This window comes from Triplophysa dalaica, chromosome 20 (assembly GCF_015846415.1).
Source record: "Triplophysa dalaica isolate WHDGS20190420 chromosome 20, ASM1584641v1, whole genome shotgun sequence".
In the NCBI taxonomy this organism is placed as follows: domain Eukaryota; kingdom Metazoa; phylum Chordata; class Actinopteri; order Cypriniformes; family Nemacheilidae; genus Triplophysa; species Triplophysa dalaica.
This window is the reverse complement of record NC_079561.1, coordinates 6,592,696-6,613,112: the sequence shown is the minus strand read 5'-3', so window position 1 is coordinate 6,613,112 and position 20,417 is coordinate 6,592,696. Positions and strand designations below refer to the sequence as shown.

At 36.8% G+C, this 20,417-nt stretch overlaps 1 protein-coding gene across 1 annotated transcript in view; it reads right to left on the bottom strand.

Moving 5' to 3' along the window:
* Nucleotides 1–14,961, bottom strand: part of ephb2a (eph receptor B2a) — a 46,154-nt gene extending 31,193 nt beyond the window's left edge. The window contains exons 1-3 of the mRNA XM_056733115.1: nt 14,828–14,961; nt 4,307–4,371; nt 2,926–3,610 (exon numbers count right to left, since the gene is read on the bottom strand). Coding sequence (XP_056589093.1) covers nt 2,926–3,610; nt 4,307–4,371; nt 14,828–14,927 — 850 coding nt within the window. The 5' untranslated portion in view covers nt 14,928–14,961. The remainder of the gene's footprint in view (nt 1–2,925; nt 3,611–4,306; nt 4,372–14,827) is intronic.
* Between the last annotated feature and the right edge of the window lie 5,456 nt (nt 14,962–20,417).

Here is a 20,417-nt window from a genome sequence, read left to right as displayed (position 1 = left end):
AATAACAGTATCGTTTTTAAAAACTTGCCTTTCAAAAAACGTTTGTGTTTCAGGGCCCCCAAAACTGTCATTGACACGAAAAGCCAACCCGCAAAAAAGTTTCCATTTTTAAATATGTGTGTAAACGTGTGTAAACGATCCCGTTTAAATGCACATGAATGGAAGTCAATGGATCGAAAAGTATAGCTTCACGCAGCATAACGCGCAGGGGTCCTGCATTCAAGTTAGCCACGCCCACTAATTTACGTACTGGATTTTACACGGAATAGGAAAATCTGTTACCGTTGACATTTTGTTCAGTCGCAACAGTGTGTTCCTTACAACTGCCCAGCCCTAACAGTAGTCCCAAAACCTGGAAGAGAATTAGCATTTCTAAACCACAGGACCCCCCAGGAATATCTAAAAGGTGGTTAGAATGGCAGTTTTTGATTTTAAACACAAGTTCCTTCTGTTCAAATATCCATCATTAATCAAACGCATGAACGGTTTATGAGCTAGATAAATGATGTGTAATTCATCAGCCAACTGTTGTTACCCTTATGTAGCAGCTTGTTAGCAAATTTCCACATTCACAAAATTTCATCACAAAAGTATCTCTGTGTATAATTTTGACATTTCACAGGTTCCCCCTGTCAAATCTCATTGGTCTAAAATCTTGCTCCACATAACACCACATAAATATATGACCTCATAATTTAGCCACCAAAATAAAACCATTGATCTAAGTAAGTAGTGCTAAAGTATACTGTACAGTACATGAAAGTTCCACAAATAACACATTACAACAGAATTACACATTGCTCGGTATCAATTAGACCATTATGTTCCTACTCCACTTTAATGAGCGCTGCTACTGCATATTTTCTTAAGAGACAGAAAATGGAACTCATAAATCCATTTGTCTACATGGAGTCCTTGCTTAACAACCACAGGGGGATTCATTATATGTGCTTGATTTTTGAATGGACTCGCAGGGGAGAGCAGCGTCTAAGCGTCCACCCCGCTCCCCCTGCACACTCCAAATTAGTCAATTAGGAGTGTCATTAAAGCGATGGCAGAGAGGAGGATTAGCACCAGGGGAAATAAAAGAGACGGCCTGCCTTGTGCTCGCCCAGGATATTGCCGATTTCCATCTATCAGCTGCTCCAGATGGGGGGATATTAGTAATTTAGATTCTGTCAACAGTACCCAAGAGAACTCTGCCAAAATGCTTCTCTCATCGCTGCCTCGCTCTCCTTGAACGTAATCATATCTGCCGAGTGCTGAGCGAGGGCACCTTTCTCTACCCAAATCCTTCCATTCATTCGAACCCTTCCGAGCGGCATTACAACTGACTGTGGGATTTCTATTCATTACTGCTCTCTTGTTCTCACGCACAGAGGGTTACCTCCTTGTCAACCGATGTGAGAACTACATCATCTCATGTTATAATATCAGTTTTAAGGGTCGGTGCTGGTGCATGCGTGTAGTTTGAAATAACGTTGATTGTAACTGCTGCTCATGGATGGGAAGAGAGGAAAACACAATGGCCTGTCTTCTAACTGGTTTCATAAGATGAAGTGGGAAGGCCAGTGAATGTTTTGTTCCTGTGGCGCGGCTTTTAATAGTACTGTACGAGTATGTGTGTGTGTCCATAAAGGGAGCACATTATGTCTTCCCTTTATGTCATTATGTAAATACTCATTAGAATGACAGTTAATTATATAAATCTATATGTATTGTCCTATAGGGAAGGGGTTTGCAAATCCATAATTACTCGAGCAATTACAGCAATGAGAAATGCATTACACTGCAATAAATTAAAAATACAAATATTCTGACTTAGTATTTTTGCAAATACTTAAAAATTCTTAAATCATGATACATTTATTGGGGAAGAAAATGACATAAGATATTCATTTTGATTGTTTTTTTGGAAAACATTGAGGGATTTTATGCTTAAAAAATCTGCTAATGGGGCAAAAAACTATTATAAATTAAATATAAACACATAAAAATATTATATTATATTACTGTTATATTTACTCGCATTTTAAGTCTTAAAGCATCTTAAAGTATTTTATAAAAGTAAAAAACGAACTAAAAAAAATGTCTTGCTTTAAGTGTAAAGTCGTAATTTTTATTTAATTTAGCATTATTGACATTTTTCAATTTGCACAGAAGACACAATTGAGGCAAATATTTCAAGTTTCCTCGCTCTATATTACTTACAGGATTACTTTTTTTTTCGTGTGAGTAACATGAAAAACATTACACAGTGGGGAGTGTTTTCACATGTCCGGATGTGCCAAACCAGACGTGTCAATGAGCTCTTCGTGAAATTTTTTAACTTGCGTGGAAGACATGATTGGGAAGAATGTTGCGTGTTTGCCAATTCACATCTTTCGCGTCGCCAAGGGCAAATTCGTGTCAATTCGCATCTTGTATGTAACTAAATTCGCAATCGCAACACACAAAAAGTTCAATAGTAACTCAGTTTACTTCTAAAGTAAATGTATGTGATTTAGCAATGTTTAGTTATTTGTACGTGAAAACAAAACAACAATATGTTACCCGTACGACAAAACCAGTCTTAAGGGTAAATATCTGAAAGCTGAAGAAATAAGCATTCTATTGATATATGGTTTGTTAGGATAGGACATCTGGCGGAACAACAACCATTAACAAAGCTAGAATCTGAGGGTGGAAAAAAGCTAAATTTTCAGAAAATCGTCTTGGAAGTTGTTAATCTGAGGCACTGAAGCAGGCCATCCACTTACAATATTACGTTATATTACATATTAAGTAAATATAAATCTTTTGTGCAATCAAGAATTTGCTAGCTCACTTTCTAGAGCTAGCATCTTCTGACAGACATTAACACCATACCAGTTAAAAACAAAACAAAAAATCAAATACTACTAATATTAAGTGAACAACACTCACCTTTACACACGGTCCCATTATCCACAGACTCATGCCCTGCCTTGCACACACAGCGTCCGATGGGTACCAACCACTCCCCATCTCCATTACAGTACAGTTTAATAGGAACATCTACTTCCTCTCCATTTGGTATACAAGTTCCCCTAGACGACACAAGAGAGGTGCTCTCTGCCCCTGATAACGTTTCCTGAAAGACGGCCCCATTGCGAATAATTCGGGGGCATTTACGATAAAAAACCTTCACAGCAATGAGTGACATGCAACCGCCATAATCCTGAAAGGCCAAGTAGAAGCCATCACGGGACACGGGCCCGAAGCTGCGTACTTCAGTGTTGATCTTCATTACACGCCCACCAAGATCAACCTGGGAGAAACTCTCATCGGCCGCAATGGTGTCCACCTTGATCCAAGGGTTCTCCATCCAGGCAGGATACACCTTGGTGGCTACGTCAGAGTCAGATTCAAAATAGTGAAGATTAAATGTCTCCTTGCAAGAACCAGGGACATTGGGGATGCTGCTGCAGTCTCTTACTGAGAACTTCATCTCCACGTGTATCCGCTGGGCTCCTCGTCGCCGGATGTATTTGGTGCGAACCCAGTTGTTCTGGCTTGCGTCAAAGACGTTGCACACCTGGTATGTCCGGATGGTGTTCATGTTTTCGTCATAACCGCTCACTTCCTCCCACTGCAACCCCGAGCACAGACAATGATGTGTGAATAGGCAACGTCAGCTCAGGTAAATTCTTCAAAAAAGCAACAATCCACTGATAATTTGTAGTTAAACTACAGTCAAGTCACAACAATTATAGATACAACATTGTTAGAAATATGTAACTACTAGATTTTGCTGGAACAATATATGAGAATCTTTTATTTGGAATAAGAATGACGAATAAAACTAAACAGCTGGTTGTTATTAAAAAATCTTTGCTATTTTAGAAAACACAACTAGGAAAATAAGGCAAGTTAATATTTTTCGTGAGAATATTGCTCTTTAAAATGTATTTTAGACTTTTATTTTAGCCTGATAACTGTATTACGATGTGGATCATTTGTAAGAATTTATACACTGTGAATCCTACAAAAACGTACAATACTTAATACTGAAGCCCCATCCCAAACCTAACCATCACTGGCATGAAAGCAACATACAAATGGGATGAGATCATAATTTTTTTTTCCAATGGTTTTACCACCCAACACTTAATATGTTCAGATAATATAACAAAGGCATGTTTTTGTGATTATGTGTATTTATGGAATATTAGGTAAAAAAAAGTCAAGCAAACAGAATTTAAAACAATCCAATTTGGAATTCATTCAACTTCTATTTTTGTCACTGCAGCATGAAAAAATAAATAACAGTTTTTGCTATCCTCACCCCCAGCGACGGATATATCGTCCAGCCCAGCTCTGCTGTCGCCGTCGTGGAGTCCATCAACACATCTGAAAAGAAAAACATGTCAAAAATCAGTCAGTCTGTATTTTCTACTAAAATAATCCAGCATCTGTGCCATTGACATAAACGTTCAAGCATTCTTGAGGACACTGTTCTTTAAATCTTTTATAGTAATTATGATGCATAATGGATAGCTTTTCCGAATGTTCAATGCAGGATGAGTCGCTCTGTGCAATGCATGATAACACTTGCCCCTTTCACTGAAGTAATAGCTATCTACTTTTGACTCTTATTGTTTATCAAATGTTACAAATGACCATTATGCGATTGGGTGGTGTCATCCATCACGGATGATAGATTCCGTTATGTTCTAGCATCTGCTTGCCTCCACGTCTACTCCGTAACTAGGCCGGATGACAGAGGATGATTTTCTATCCGTTACGTCAAGTAGGACAAAATCGTTGAAATCATCTCAGGTCTGACATTTTCAATTATTTAGCCAGGTACAACTGGTTGCAGCAAATTGCCAGAATACATAAAAAGGGGACTCTAGCTCAAATCTTCAGAGGGTGTTTTACTGCAAAAGATTTGTGGCATTGCTTTTAAACTGTCCTGAGGAAGAGGCTGCAAGTATTACAAACGTTGGCAGTAAATCCTGTGGGAGTGAAGGAATAAAATAGCACAATAACACACCGACAGTCTGACACATAGAAAAATATCACCGCTTAAACTTCTACTGAAACAGAAGCGCGCTTGATGTAACAATATTAAATTCCCATAATTATTTGAAGAATTCTGTTAATGTATTTCCTATTGATTGGGGCGGACATAATGAAGGCCATTTTTGTTCAAAAATACAAAGTCTTCATTTACTAACCCTAAAGTTTTTTTCCAAATCTGTATAACTTTCTTGGTTTCGTTCAAGAATGTAGGAAAGCAAACAGTTCAGGGGCACTTTTGACTACCATTGTAATTTTTCTAAATATTGTCAATGGGGTACAAGAACAGTTTGGTTACAAGCATTTGTCCAAATATCGTTATCTGCGTTCATCAGAACAAAGACATTTATTCAGATTTGGAACAACTCAAGGTTGAGTAAATGATGACAGAATTTGTATTTTTGGTTAAACTGAAGCCAATAGGCTGATGGTTCATGTCACAGCCGTGATTGGCAAGTCAACAGCGAGTGGCTTTGGATGGAGTATCAAGTCTAGAGAGCATTTGATTGGACAAAAATATGTAGGGCAAGAAGAGTCATTCATTTGGTCTTTTTCCTGGGAGAGAGATACTGTAACAAATGGTATATATCAACTGAAAGTATGTATTTTCTCAACTTCAATTTTTTACCCTTAAGAGTCTTAAAAACGAAAAGTCCTGACCGGTAACTTCAATATCTCTGCCCTAAAACTACAACCATTTATCATCTTTAGATATAAAATAAATGACTAAGCATTTCCACGTCTTAAAAGATAGCCCTTGCAGGGCTTACATGCTTCAGCAAAATAAACACATACTGTCTGACGCGCCACTAACTGTGGCATTTGTGAATCAGTACCTTGGCGAGTGGCAAGAGGACTTCCTGAGATGGAAGCCAGAACAAGCCTGGCGACACACAATCCCGGGATCCCTGTAAACACTGGCTCAATACAGCCTCAGCCATTAAGCATCTCATTTATATTTTAGAAGCTTCTGTAGCTCAGGGGCAAGAGAAGATATTTCTCTCAGGAGCGCTGCTATTGCTGTGTGTTTAAAGCTCTGAATGTTAGAATATGATGAGGCCGGACAAACACTAAAGCAATTCTCTTACCGCTTATAAACTCACAGGCTAAACAACAAAGCGCTGTTATTAAAATTGCCACTTATTCAAACCAAAAGATCATTTTAATACTCCAAAGAATAGCCGTACAGAGAAAAGAGAAAGTTGTGGCATTTCCGAACACTTGGTGCACCATTTAATCAAACCCCCACTCCATCTGTCCTGGCATTCATGCAATCTCTCTCCCTCTCTCTCTATATTTTAATGAAAAGTAGGGCAACCGGGGACCAAGTCCAGTGCATATAATCCTTACAGCCTGCACTCCACACTGTATGCCACACCGGATTAATCCCACGAGAGACAAGGCGAGTCACTGGATTTTAGGTCAGCGTGCCAAGGCATGAATTTAAGTCCCACATTTTTATTCCCACATTTAGATGTGCCAGTGCATCGAGTGCAGAGAACGCAAACATGCAACACATCTTCCTCAAACGAACCAGAGAGTTGCATCACAGTAACACTGCACTGTGACTGAGGTGATCTGACAGCATCTATCCAAAAGATAATGTAATCTAACAAAGGCTGGAAGTGTAGGTTTGCTTCGTGTAGGACATTCAAAGGGAATAAATAAACCCAGAAGATGGCAGAGCATCATAGCAAGCCTGGAAGGATTAGGTAATATTGAAATTTCAGTGGAATGCATTGACACGATAAAAACAAGTCCCTTCTGGATTTATGAGTGAGCCAGCATATAAATAGTAACAGTTTAAGATGTGTGTAAAATGAAAACAATTATTGTAAACAAATCTGAGCGGGATCTGTAAACACAACTGTGCCTAACAGAAGCTGAGAGAAGATCTCTGCATGTTTATAGTGCAACTAAGTGTGAATATTTGAACCATTACTAGAATTACCATTACATGTAGAATTCTCATTTTTATGACACATTTTATAATGCTCTCATGATCTATACCAGGGGTTTTCAAACTGTGGGTCTGGACCCACTTGTGGGTCGCACAGTGGCATAAGGTGGGTAGTGGAAAGTCACTTTTGAATGACACACAAAAATACAGTTTAGTCCAGTTAATGACTGGCAATAACAATAGCTTTGATATTTTACCATTAGATAGTTTGGTATTGCATCTTAAATTTCATTTATTCTATTTTGGTCAAATAAAAACTCTTCTACTTATAGAGGATGAACGTATATTTTCTCCCCATATTTCCATTTAAAAATATTTTGGGGGGTCTCAAGATAGATCATAGCTGTCTGGGTTAGTCCTGGAATGAAATAGTTGGGGAATAGCTGATCTGTACCATTTATTTCGTCTCCTTTATTGATATATATAAATCTAAAAGTATGCCCTAAAAATATGCAGAAGTGTATGTCTGGTTAATGGAAAATTGATCATATGAAAACTACTATGGTAGTCAATGGTTTAATTTCCCCAATTCTTCTAAATATCCCTAACCAAACAAACAACGCAATTTTTTCTTACATTTTTAGAAAACTGCAGGGTGAGTAAATGGTGAAAAGTCTTATTTTTGCATGATTGAACTATACCTTTAATGTCCACATTTAAACCAGAAAATAAACAAATGTCAATTTTTTCATTTGGGTCAATGCATTTGGCAGACACTTTTATACAAAGTGACTTGTTTATAAATAACTAAATAAACTAAATAATATATTAATAAATATTACCCTGGACCTCAAAACCAGTCATGAGGGTCAATTTTGTTTATTTAGATTGATTTAGATCTGAAAGCTGAATAAATAAGCTTTTCACTGATTTATGATTGGCAAGGATAGCACAATAGTCAGGCGAGATACTATTTGAAACTCTGGAATCTGAGAGTGCAAATTTTTTTTGCGATTTTGCTGCATCCACTGCATAACCTTTTGATTTTTATGATAGGAAATTTACAAAATATCTTTATGGAATTAATAATGATTTTTGCCATAAAAGAAAAATCTTCAATTTTGACCCATATATTTTCGCCTAATACTACAAATATACCCGTGCGACTGATTTTGTGGTCCAAGGTCACGATAAAAAAAAAAAAGTTTTTTTAGATTTTTAATTTCTGTTTGGTTTTCACAGCATATTTTTCAAACAAACAAAGATAAGTTTGAAAAGTAATTTTTCTAACAGAGAGGCAGAAATGACAGATTCCAGGTTCAAACATTTTGATTCCTTTAAACCAGAGCCGTTGAGAGAGAAAGTTGCGAGAAACGGAATTTCAAAATTTCCACGTGTCACATGATTCATGGAGCCTTCGGATATTTCCAAGAAGTTATATTTCCCTTAAATGCTTAAGTCCATGCCAGCTCAAGTGCACGCTGTCAATAAAGCTAAATTCTGAAAATTCACCCTACAACTTCTCAAAAACATATATAACTCAAACTGTTAGTCTGAAAATATGTTTTTACATCAATATACATTTATGTTACTACAAGCCTCAGGCTTTGGACCCCACAGTATATTAAACTCCAAACATTATTATGCAACCAATACCGCATTTCCTAGTACACTACGGCTACAAACAGTGCTGATTGTAACAGATATTATGTAACGATCGATAGCTTCCATGTCCTGCAATAAGCAGCTATGACACAATGTGAATGTGTAAAGTAGACTGAGAACACGCTCAGAATTCCGGATCCAGAAAGGGGACAGAGTGCATTGATCCTCGCTGCTCCAGATCTGTCAATCAACCTGTGGGTGGGATGCTAAAACATTCACAAGACCACAGGACTGCTGCAGTGTGTCTGAGTGTGCAAATTTACAATCCATCTTAAAAGAACAATTGCGCCAGTCTACATCTCATGGCACATTTAACAATGATATATTCACAAGATGGTTTTGTGATTGCACTAAATAAGCGTGCACTTGAATGATGTTTCATCACAGTAATGACTAGGAAAATGTTACATAAATCCTGCTTCATAGGATATACAGAAGCGTCAAGATAGATGAACAGTTTAGGCTGTGTGTGAACATTGTTTATGTTTAGTACTAGATTACATAATTCAACGTGTCATTTTCTTGACCCACAATGAAAAAATAATACAGGATATTAGAGTCTAACATAAACACCAAGTATGGATGGACGCACTTTCAGCATCCAATGACCTGCTAAACTATTGACAAAATGTGCCTGTGTGATAGTCCCACAGTTATTCTCAATATGTCGTTAGCTTTCCCAATAGAAGTTATGGGGATGTACCGCTCATAATCCTCTGTGTATCTCTGCATTGCTATTACTGTCAAACATTTGCAGACAGAAGCCAAATGTGATGGCACTGAACGAGCAGTGGGTCAGTGGAGCAGCCTGCTCACAGTTTACAGACCGACACTAATCGCCTTCTTTCCCAATTTACCGTACAGCTCTCATCACCATGGCGATGTGGGCCAGGAGCCGAAAAAGCAGCAAGAAGCAGAAAAGCCATGCTCTGATCACTCACATACTACTGTATCCACCTCAGACAATCAAATATTACAGTGACAGTTCATCCAAAAATACACATTGTCAGTATTTTACTCAATTCTATTATATATCGTCTCATACCCTTGGGGCTTGCTTTCCTCCATATAACGCAAGATACGTTTATAATTTTTTATCGATTTCCTGGCATCTTTTTTATATAATGAAAGTGAATGGCGACCGGAGCCGTCAAGCTCCAAAAGGCCAATTTTTGATATACGTTTATGGTGCTCATTTGTCCTTGACAACTGCCGTACTTATTTTTGCACTCCGTGTAATAAAGCAAACCGTGGTGGTGAACAAATGATGACAGATTTTACATTTTTGGATGAATAATTCCTCCATGTCCAGATACTGTTCAGTACATGGATGAATGACTCATATTAAAACATCAACTTTAATATAATAAACTGACTTTAAAGATCAAAAACACTGTACTCAAACAGCAAGGTCTGCATGACTAATATATGAGTAATCTATGAGCATCCCAAGATGTCTATATGATTTCTCTTGAGGAAGCCTTAGTGGAAATAACCATAAAACACTGATTTGTAATTTGGAGAGCGTGTAAATTACAGGATGTTAAACCGAAAGCCCACCCCAGTTTTTTCAGATGAACTTGGTTTTGAAACGGAAGACGGTGGAGAAGTAGGTCATGAGCTTTTTGAAGTTCAATATTTTATGTCAGCTCTCAGGGGCCAAAAAAGCGCTTCTGCTCAGATGGCAAAACCGCTGCCTATTGACTTCTAGGACATTTCGATTATGCAATATGTTCCTTTCATCCGATTCCATATTTAAAATGTCCATTCATGCTCATTTCATTCTTGCTTCAAGACATTCCACGACTGAAAAATGAACTTGTAATAAACTTACCAAGATTATGCAGATCAAATGAACTGCGACATCCTGAGGCCAATTCTATCCATTTAAAGTGAATTGTTAGATGAATCTCTATGACAATACTGTACAAATCAAGTTACAGATACACCGGAACGTGATTCCGACGGGTTCCAGACGAGAAGGATTTGACTGAAGGCCGATTATTATCACTCGACAACAATCCATCTGCAAATCATATCTGTGCCTCGGTGGATTTCAGAGTAAATTAGCAGCTTCAGGCTATGGGAGTAAATTAACTTTGCATCTGGTTTTTAATCACTTTGAATAGATTCTTTAGCTCCAGGATCTCTCATCTTTTCATTAAGTTCTCTTCAGAATGTAAAGCTAGGTCAATTATTACAATTTAGGTCCAACTTTAGACTTGTTTCAAAAAGAAAATGTTATGACTAAGCCCATTAAATGACAGTAAGTTATGTCTTCTTATAAATATTACATTGATGTATACTGCCAATAATGCACAGTTTCAAACTAAATGTATTAGGGTTCAAATGACTTCGACTTGGGGTCAAAGGTCATTTTTCATTTCTCACCCTAACCACTAGATTATGTAAAAGTACTTTATTAAAGGTGCTGTGTAAATTCTTTTTTGAGGATCTATTGACAGAAATGCAATATAAAATACATAACTATGTCTTCAGGTCTATACAGTATAAAGACCTCACATAATGAAGCGCTGTGTTTTTATTACCTTAAAATTAGCTATTTTTGCTGCATGGATTTCGTCATGTTGTTTCTACAGTACCCCGTAATGGACAAACTGTGGCCTGTATCATGAAGCAGGTTTCGTTTTTTATTCTGGGTTTGAGATTGCAAACCAAAACTGGACCAATCAGATCTGAGAAAGTGACGTATATCTGAATCCACTCCCCATGTATCTCTCGCTCCAAATTAACAAAAGTTTAAAGTGATAAAATGTTAGAGGGAAAATCTTTTGCTGATAAGTGTATTGTAATTTGTATTGTGTATTTACATTTATTATATAAATTAAAACACATTCATTTAATTATATTATGAGTTGATAATTAATATTAATTAATTCATATTAAACATAGCATTTAATTCATCAAGCATTCATATTATCTTTTGATCTTATTGTAAACCTATATAAATCATTTAAATTGCGTTGAATCTGTATTGATATAGTCAGTAGCTGCCTTCTCAAATGTGAATGTTTTTCAGTTCATGACATTTTTTCATAATGATCTCTTCATCTTCTACAGAAAAGTGAATTGACCTGATACTCTCGAGAAGTCAATCAAATTGATGATGCTTCCCATGCGTTGTTCTACAGCAGAACCTGATCTAAACCAGGTTGGGTTTGTCTGGTTTTGTCAACTCAAAACTTACTCTCCAAATCAGTGTTTATTCACCTGGCTTTGTGAAACAGGCCACTGCTCTACAGAGCATGTTTCGTAAATACAGTACAATACAAATCGTAAAAATTGTTTTGCAACCTCACCACATTTTGCAGCTAAATTTCATACACTGGACCTTAAATTCCTATTTAAAGTTTATTTCTATAAACAAAATAGTTCTTGGTTTGGCTGATGCAAAGCATCACACTGCACATTTAGTTTTGTGCACTTATTGGTGTAAAAAAACACTTTAGGGTAACAGTGGTCTGAAAGTAGAAGTACACCCAGATCCGACAAGAAAACTCCATAACTCCAGATTTCATAAATTTATTTATACATGTTTGTCACTTGGTTTTGCGGGCTTGTGTCATTGCTGTGTTTTTTTTCCCATTTCCTGAAAAATTGGAATTTTAACATTCAAGGTTTTAGAAGGACAGTGACAATATATAAAATCCATAATGTTTACTGTGCAGAACCACCACAATTTATGTATATGTATTTATGACTAGCCTTAGTTAAGCAGTTTTGTCAAAACAGACATATTGAATTCAAATGTAAATTTTCCAATTTTGCAGAAAAACAAGACGTGAAGAAAAATAGATGGTTTCACCCGCGTCGAATGTGTCCAGTGTCTCATACATTTCAAAAACGAACCATGTCTGCCCACGTATCTGTGGAAGTTGGAGAAACATATCTCCCTTGATAACAGCTGACACTTTGACATTTGGTAGATGAGATTCGGAGTGTTTACACATCCGAGTTTGTTTTGTACCCTGGGCTCGGCACTCAAACAAAGCATCAATGTAAATCAATATAATGGTGCCCAGCAGACAATCAAACCCGCTAATAATGAACATTAAAGACGACAATCCAATTCACCTCATATTATTCTAAATGATCACTCAAGACCAGGAGACAGATGGGTAATAAAATTGTCCAGCAGATGGCAAGTCCCTCTTGGATATCTGATAATTTTACCATTTTGACCCCTATAGTGGGCCTGTGGACAGACCTTATCATTTCATGACAGACCATATGGAAAGTCTCTGGTTTGTGTCCATGAATTCACTGATTCGTCTCTAATTTAGCTTAAGAGACAGTTTGTTCCGTCATTTGCGCAGGACGTTCAGGGCACGACTGAAATTGGGCAGTTTTGCCCTGCTTATGTAAAGGCTTGGAAAGATGTTAGGACCCAGAGGCAGGTCTTGCTCTTAATAAATATGCCTACATGACACACGTCATTTGGATCTGGCGTGCACTGGCATCACATGTTCTGTCAACCAGGTGTATTGTGGGACACACATGATTGCTATTCTTATGTAAACAAAATGTAGTTATTATGTAAATCACAAAAAGTGGATTTTCTTAAAAACAAACCATTTTCTCTATAAGCGTAAGGGGTCAGCTTTTCTCCCTTTATAGCTTCAAACATGATCGACAGAACCAAAAAAAGAACAGGACTCAGGAGCTTAAGTGGCAGTCCGACATTTGTTAAAGCCTCTCTGTGTTCTATTCACGTTACAACAAATCATTTACTCAATGCCCATGGGCAAACAAACAAGCCAGGGAACACAACTGAAACAGATTCATTAGATTAGCCAAAGTGGAGTTCAATTCAGACTGACAGTTTCACTACTTTGAGGAAATATTCAAGCCCTTTGACGCAACCTAACATGCGTGTCTATCTAAACCGCTATTTTATTCAACAGATATGTCTCTGCTCTCACGTGAGCTTTAATTTCTGAAATCCATTAGAATGTCCAAAAAAACTAGAAAGACGGTTAAATGAATGACAGGATGATACGTCTTCAGGCTGTTGCAAAGCATGGAGGTGGACGTGGGCATTGCTTACCGTTTCATTACAAACAGATGGTTTATCATCACAATGAATGTATACAAGACTGCGTAACGTTCTAATCTGCAGGTCCACAAAGGATTCTGTACATAATAGGTAACAACTATATAAGAACCATTACAGTAAAAAAGGGAAAATCATAATACAAAAAGATAAAGTACTTCAACCTGATTATTATTGTTATATGACACATCATCACATCCAACAGATAAACTGCATTAAGTATTTGTTAATAATCATGTTTTTTTTGCAACTTCAAACAGTTGTTATACAGTACATACTGTAAATACCTAAACCCCCCCAAAAAGGAGAGAATCAAGTTTTATTTTCTAAGATCACTGCTTGCTTTCCCAACCTGGACACCAGAGAAGGCATATGTCTTCTTTTGTGCAACATTCCAACAGGTCATCCTCGCCTCATGTAACTTTATCCCTTAATTCCTCTAAATATGTTAAATACAGAATTCACTATCTCATGGTGTATAAAGGGATGATAGGGCTCGGATTAAGTCCGATGCTGCTATAGTCTCAGGTGATGAGATGCTGATGCAGATTTCCAGACAGAAATTTGGGACAATGGCCCACGCGCTGGAGGCGCGGCTGAGACGCTCCGGTATAAATCAAAGAGACTGAAGCATGGCAGAAAATGTTACTTTGAAGAGATTACTAATATCGCAAGAATAAGTGGATATAGAGAAACAGTTATTCAATAAAACGCACGATATGTTTATTTTAGTTAGACTCTATGGGTCCGTCTCAAACATCATCTCGACTGTAATGACCATAAAATGCTGTTTGGGTAGTTTGCATCCCAAGCTTCGAACATATAACGTTTACAGGGTTACGTTAGACAGTAATGCTTTGCTTTAACTGGACAAAAATAACTAAAAGGAAGATAAAAGTTAATTCAGTAGAATACAATTTCACCTCATTCATATCCAAGAGACAGTTGCATTGCACCTGCATACACTTTAACGAAAACCGACATGCCTTGATATAACTTTAACAGAACTGTAAATCACCACCACCTCGATTTAACTGAATCATGCATTAGTTTAATTTGATAAATGTAATCAATTTGTCTCATGTGAAAAGTAATAAAACATTTCCAGGCACACGGGTTTGACAGGGACGCGCGCATGCTCCTACCTTCAACAGCCCACACAACCCTTATTATCCATAATAGACGAATTATATCCATGACTGCCGTAAATTTGGGCATTTGGTTGTAAATACCCAGAGTATTCATTGAAAACTTGTCCGGTAAGCCATCTGTGAACACACTTCCATCACAGACGCTGGAATAAACCCCATCAGACTGACTGGAAGAACTACAGCAAGTTTGGGCGATACCAATGAAACGCAGACGAAGGGGCGGGAATGTGTGTGTGACAAACTGACCAGCAACACTTTGTTAATAATAATAATAATTATAACGATAATGATAATAATAATGATGAATTATAAATTCTTCGAACAGGAGAAATCGTGTGAGAAAAAATCTGAAAAATAATTAACATTTTTAATTGAAATGTACAACGTCGGAGTTTAAGTTCACAGAACATCAATATGTAGATTGTTCACGTTAATATATGAATATAAATTGATTCCTGAACTCTTTTTATATGTTTAAAAACGTATAGAAACTGAAAAGAGAACAGCATCCAAAATCCATCCAACGCAGTCATTTATAACTAATTAAAAACAAAAGACACAATGGAGGCTCCAAGTATTTCAACATTTGTAATGAATGACATTCCTTAGCTGGATACAAAAAGGCAAGTAATGTGTTCAGAACTGACTAAATTAAGTAATGTTGAAGCAACAGTGCCCCCTGGAGTTTGAGGGAAAAACTTAAACTGCGGGTAAGTAGATGATGGGGGTTGAGAAGTGGGCTGGTATAGGATGGTGCACCAATAGCTGGTGATGCATGTGATCATCTATCTTCTCGTTCTATAATCCCTCTAAATCACTTGCGATTTGATCATTCTGAAGATAACAAAACTGACAGAGCACACAAGTGGCTGGTGTGTGAAGTGGACAAAGGCCCTGGTTTCTCAACACCGCTGCATGTGATCTTTGACTCACATGTGAGAAGCTCTGCATGCTACTCCAGCCTTGATATATAGAAAAGCACACCCATGAATAGCAACATGGCAGAATATATTAAATCCAATTACATTTTGTTTTTGCTTAAATTGGAAAAAAACTATTTTATAAAAATGTCTAAGCTGCATATAGGCTAAGAAACGTTAAACTTGAAAATGATTTATTAGCACACAGTTACATTTACATTGAATAGAAAGTTAAGAATAGAATGTCAAATAAAGACTGTTGATCATTTGCTGACATACAAATCACTTCTTATATAAATGCAATATTTTTCATGCCATGCCTTGGCACCCAGGATGCTACAGAAGAGGAAAATCATAATGAGTCATTGACAAAAATAGAGCACGAATACACAGATTTCTTCAAAAAGCCAAACATCATTCAACAGAGCTTTTAGCATGTATAGAGCAAAGGAAAACTGGATATAAAGAGTGAGAAGAGAGAGAGAGAAAGAGAGAAAGAGAAAGACAGAAAGTAAGTAAGAGAGAGAGAGAGATGGCGAGCGAGCAAGGAAATAGAGCAGAAGAATATGGAACTGACATAAAGGAATCCACGATAATTCAGCCTCAAGATGAGTGAGGACAGCAAAACGGCAGACTACAGGATCCGGGATCGTTTCCATGGAAACCTTTGCCCAGGGAGATTGGCGACCCTCCTGTATATAAATGCTAGCAGAGCGCAGATTGTAGGTCACATATGGCACCAACAACCCAATCGGGTCTAATCTGTCTTGACTTGCGGGTCACGAATTGAACCATGAAACTGGTTTCTATCCCGGCTCATATCACAGACTATTCTAAACTACAATAGGAGTTTGTGCTCATTTGAGTGAGTAATGCTGCTCATCCAACAAAAGAACATTGATTTTTTCTGCAGGGTAAACATGTGTTTTTATACTAACAGAATAAAAGATACAGAAAAAGTGTTGGCACTATTATGGGTGTAAATACAACCATAGTAGTGGTATCCTGGGTAATCCCCAGAAGAAATTATTGTCTTTGCATTTAAAGCACATGTGTCACAAAGGTCTGTTTCTGAAAATATCTGAAAAACCCAAATCCCCCTAGAGCCTTGTGATCAATACATTTAGCCGTTTTTATGAGGGGGCCTAAAGCTTGAAATTGTCTGATACACCAAACAAAAAAAGGTTGAGAAGGGTCAATGACCCTCAAAAGGGGTCAGCACTTTTGTTCTAAACACTCCCATGAGAAGACAGAGCATCATAATACTCTCTTGTGTGAGTGTAGAAACAAACATGACACCCCATTCAGACATTTTGACGGTTTTTGGTAACACACAGTGATATGGGTTTTTCTAATCCTGCTGCTCTTAATTGGAAAAATTGACCTTGTTCACTGAGGTGACACAAGTTTGCTTTTTCTGACATGTCCAAGCAGAAGGGATGAATATTTCAGTAACTAATATTTCATGAGCAATTTAATATGTGGAACATGGTCAGTGCTCTGGGCCATGTGACGCTTTGATATATCATCTGCTTTTCTGTCTGCGTTCTTCTGTCGTATGAAGTGAAATTCCCCCAAAATAAATGATGAAAGAATATACATGTCTGGAGCACATGGTTCCTAAAGGCGTAGAAAATACACCTACAGAATACTTACATTTAGATAAAATATAAAATCATTTAAAAATGCATATATTTAATAGAATAAACATATTTCATATGACATATTTCGATGATGAAACTGCAAACTGAATTTCAGAAACCCATCCACCATCCTCCATTACTCCACATGAGGAAAAAATTTGTACCACATTAAAATTGCATGTCATTGATCAATTTATCTGCTATAATTACTAATTTAACATATGTTTATGATATCAGATACGATATTTGATGGTGTTTCTATATAAAAACAGCATAAAGCAAGCGCAGTTTGCACAGTCAATCTGAAGGTATTGATCTCACCATCAGTTTAGACGTGGAGCCTAAATGCAAGAATCTCTTTTGTGTGCTTTAAAAGCAAAAAAGGTTCAGTCAAGCAAATGTCTATCCGTCAATAATTCGCTTTTGCCGCACTGGTATTCATTTCATTACTGATTTTATCAAATTTTAGTTAACAGGACTTTATTCGTTATTTTAGCATGAATGTAATGTGACTGAAATACATGACTTCATGTGGTGACTGCACAGAAAGGGGCGGTGCGGGACAGCATGCTTTGGGTAATCTGGGACAGTCTTCAAAATGGGGAAATGTGCATTTAGTGACTTTTTAAATCCAATAACAAGAGTTAATATATACCCGAATGAGAAATGGTTGTTAACGTGGATTACTGGAGGTAATGACATTAAATAGATGATGATGGGTCTCTCTCATCTGCAATAAGTGTTTGTTTCCTGAGTAGCCCCAATTTTAATGGAGATATTGAATTACCGAATGAATGATCTGTTAATCAAATTGTTGTTTAGTGTTACTAGTGTTAATTTTAGTTGATTTTTTTATTGTTAATACGATGTTAAACAAATGTTAAACAATTTTAATAGAGTTTTAAATTAATTTAAATGAATGAACACAGTAGATTGTTACTCCTGCATGTGTAAAAATAGAAATATTGAAAAATGCATTTCTTTTTTGAGATTTCTGTACTTGTCATTTTTTGCCTTTGTACATGCTTTAAAAAAAATGGTGATATGGTGATTGCCATGCACAAATTAAAAGGCTTTTTAAGCCTATACAATTTATGTCCCAGATTACAAAGTGACCTGTCCCAGATTATCTAATTTAGGCAAAACATTTTTGGCACAAAACACTCATAAGTGTGGCTTGTCTACTCTGGGAATAATATCTACATTCTTTCTTCAGGTGTAGTTAGAAAACATCTTAGGGATTTCAGAAAAGTCTAATGTGTTGATCTCATGCGAAATAAATCGCAGAAGTCAAAATTGCAAAAAATGTCCCACCCAAATACAACCTATGGCCTAAAACTGACTTTTTATTAAACCGAAAACATATTTAATTGTACGATGTTGGAACATAAATTATTTTAGCTGGTGGTCTCATTTTTCCAATGTTTGATTGCACAAAATTTGTCATTAATTTCTATTTCTGCGTCTCAATTCGCATACTGTCTGTCCTAAATAGTATTTGAAAATATAATTAGTATGTCCCAAATCATACTATGCTGAACAAAAATGTGCCCCCCTGGATTCATCTTGGGGTCCCCAATTTGGGTAAGTATAAATATGCTAAGTATTTCTATAATCATTCATCTCCCATACACAAAGAATGCCTACCCGACGAACCCAGTGAGACATCAGACCTCCTTTCCTCTATTTATATTCTTGACTGCTCCCCCTATCATGCATACGGCATGGGAAATGTCCTATTGGGCAATTAAACTGTGCTGAAATAGTGGTATTATACAACTAGTCCTATAACTGCAAGTATGTTTTTCTTAACAAAACCAGCACATACAGTAAGGGCATCGTATACATTAAGCATATATTTCATAAAATGCAACAAAAATGTGGCCCCCATAGATTCCTCTTGGTGAATCACCCACTGATGTAAACAATGCAAAAGAAAGAAAGAAAGAAAGAAAGAAAGAAAGAAAGAAAACCATATTGTAGAATTTGCTGCCCTCTTGTGATAACAACAAAGAAATAATGTGACATTATGTATTCAGACATTACAAACACATTGTATAAACAGGAGTGATAGCAGTGGCTCTGCCATCTTCTGTCTCTAACAAAATAACAATATTACTTTTAACTGCAAAGCTAAGGATTAAAAGTTCAGTTTAGTGTTTGACTAAATTAAATTGTTTATAAAAACATTTACATTTATGCATTTGGCAGACGCTTTTATGCAAAGCATTACAGTGCATTATACTATACATTTGTACAAACATAAAAACATTTGTATAAACATACCACAGCTATAACAAACAGATTTTTTTAAATTAAACTTATTAAAGGAGTAGTTCACCTTCAAAATGAAGAGGGCATGTAAATGATGACAACATTTTTATTTTGAAGGTGAACTACTTCTTTAAACACTCTATTCACTTCGGAGCCATGATGGGCTAGAGTGAACAGAGAGATGGCTGTAAGATCATCAGTAAGGATTCTCTCTCTGGGGTTTAGAGGAGGATATCTTTAGATTATGACGTACAGGCCTGCAGTTGGCTGAGGGATGGCGAGAAGTTAGTGTAAAGGTTATTGTTAAGATTAAAGCATGGATACACTTTAGCGAAAGCATTGGTTCTGTCTCTATGGCATAAGCTTCAGTGATGTTACACTTTGAATGGTGATTTTTTTTAAGTCTCTGAAGAGAAAGACATCTGTTGGTACCTTCACTATGATGTTGAAGGATCAAATAGTGCTTTGATTTTGCATCTCTGGACAGAGTTTAATTTGTGGTAAGAGCTTTGTCTTGTTTGGTTGACTTACACATTGCTGCTGTATTGTTTTATTATTTATCATATATTCAATATTAGAATGATATAAGAATATTAACATTAGCATGTGCAATATATTTTAGTGTTTATTTTATTGGCTTGGGAAAAGATTTGGTGTGACAAACCATGTAATTGTGACAGTAACAGTTATATCTGAAACCGTATCTTTTTTATTTAAGTCTGCCTGTCCTGCGGAGAAGATCAGACC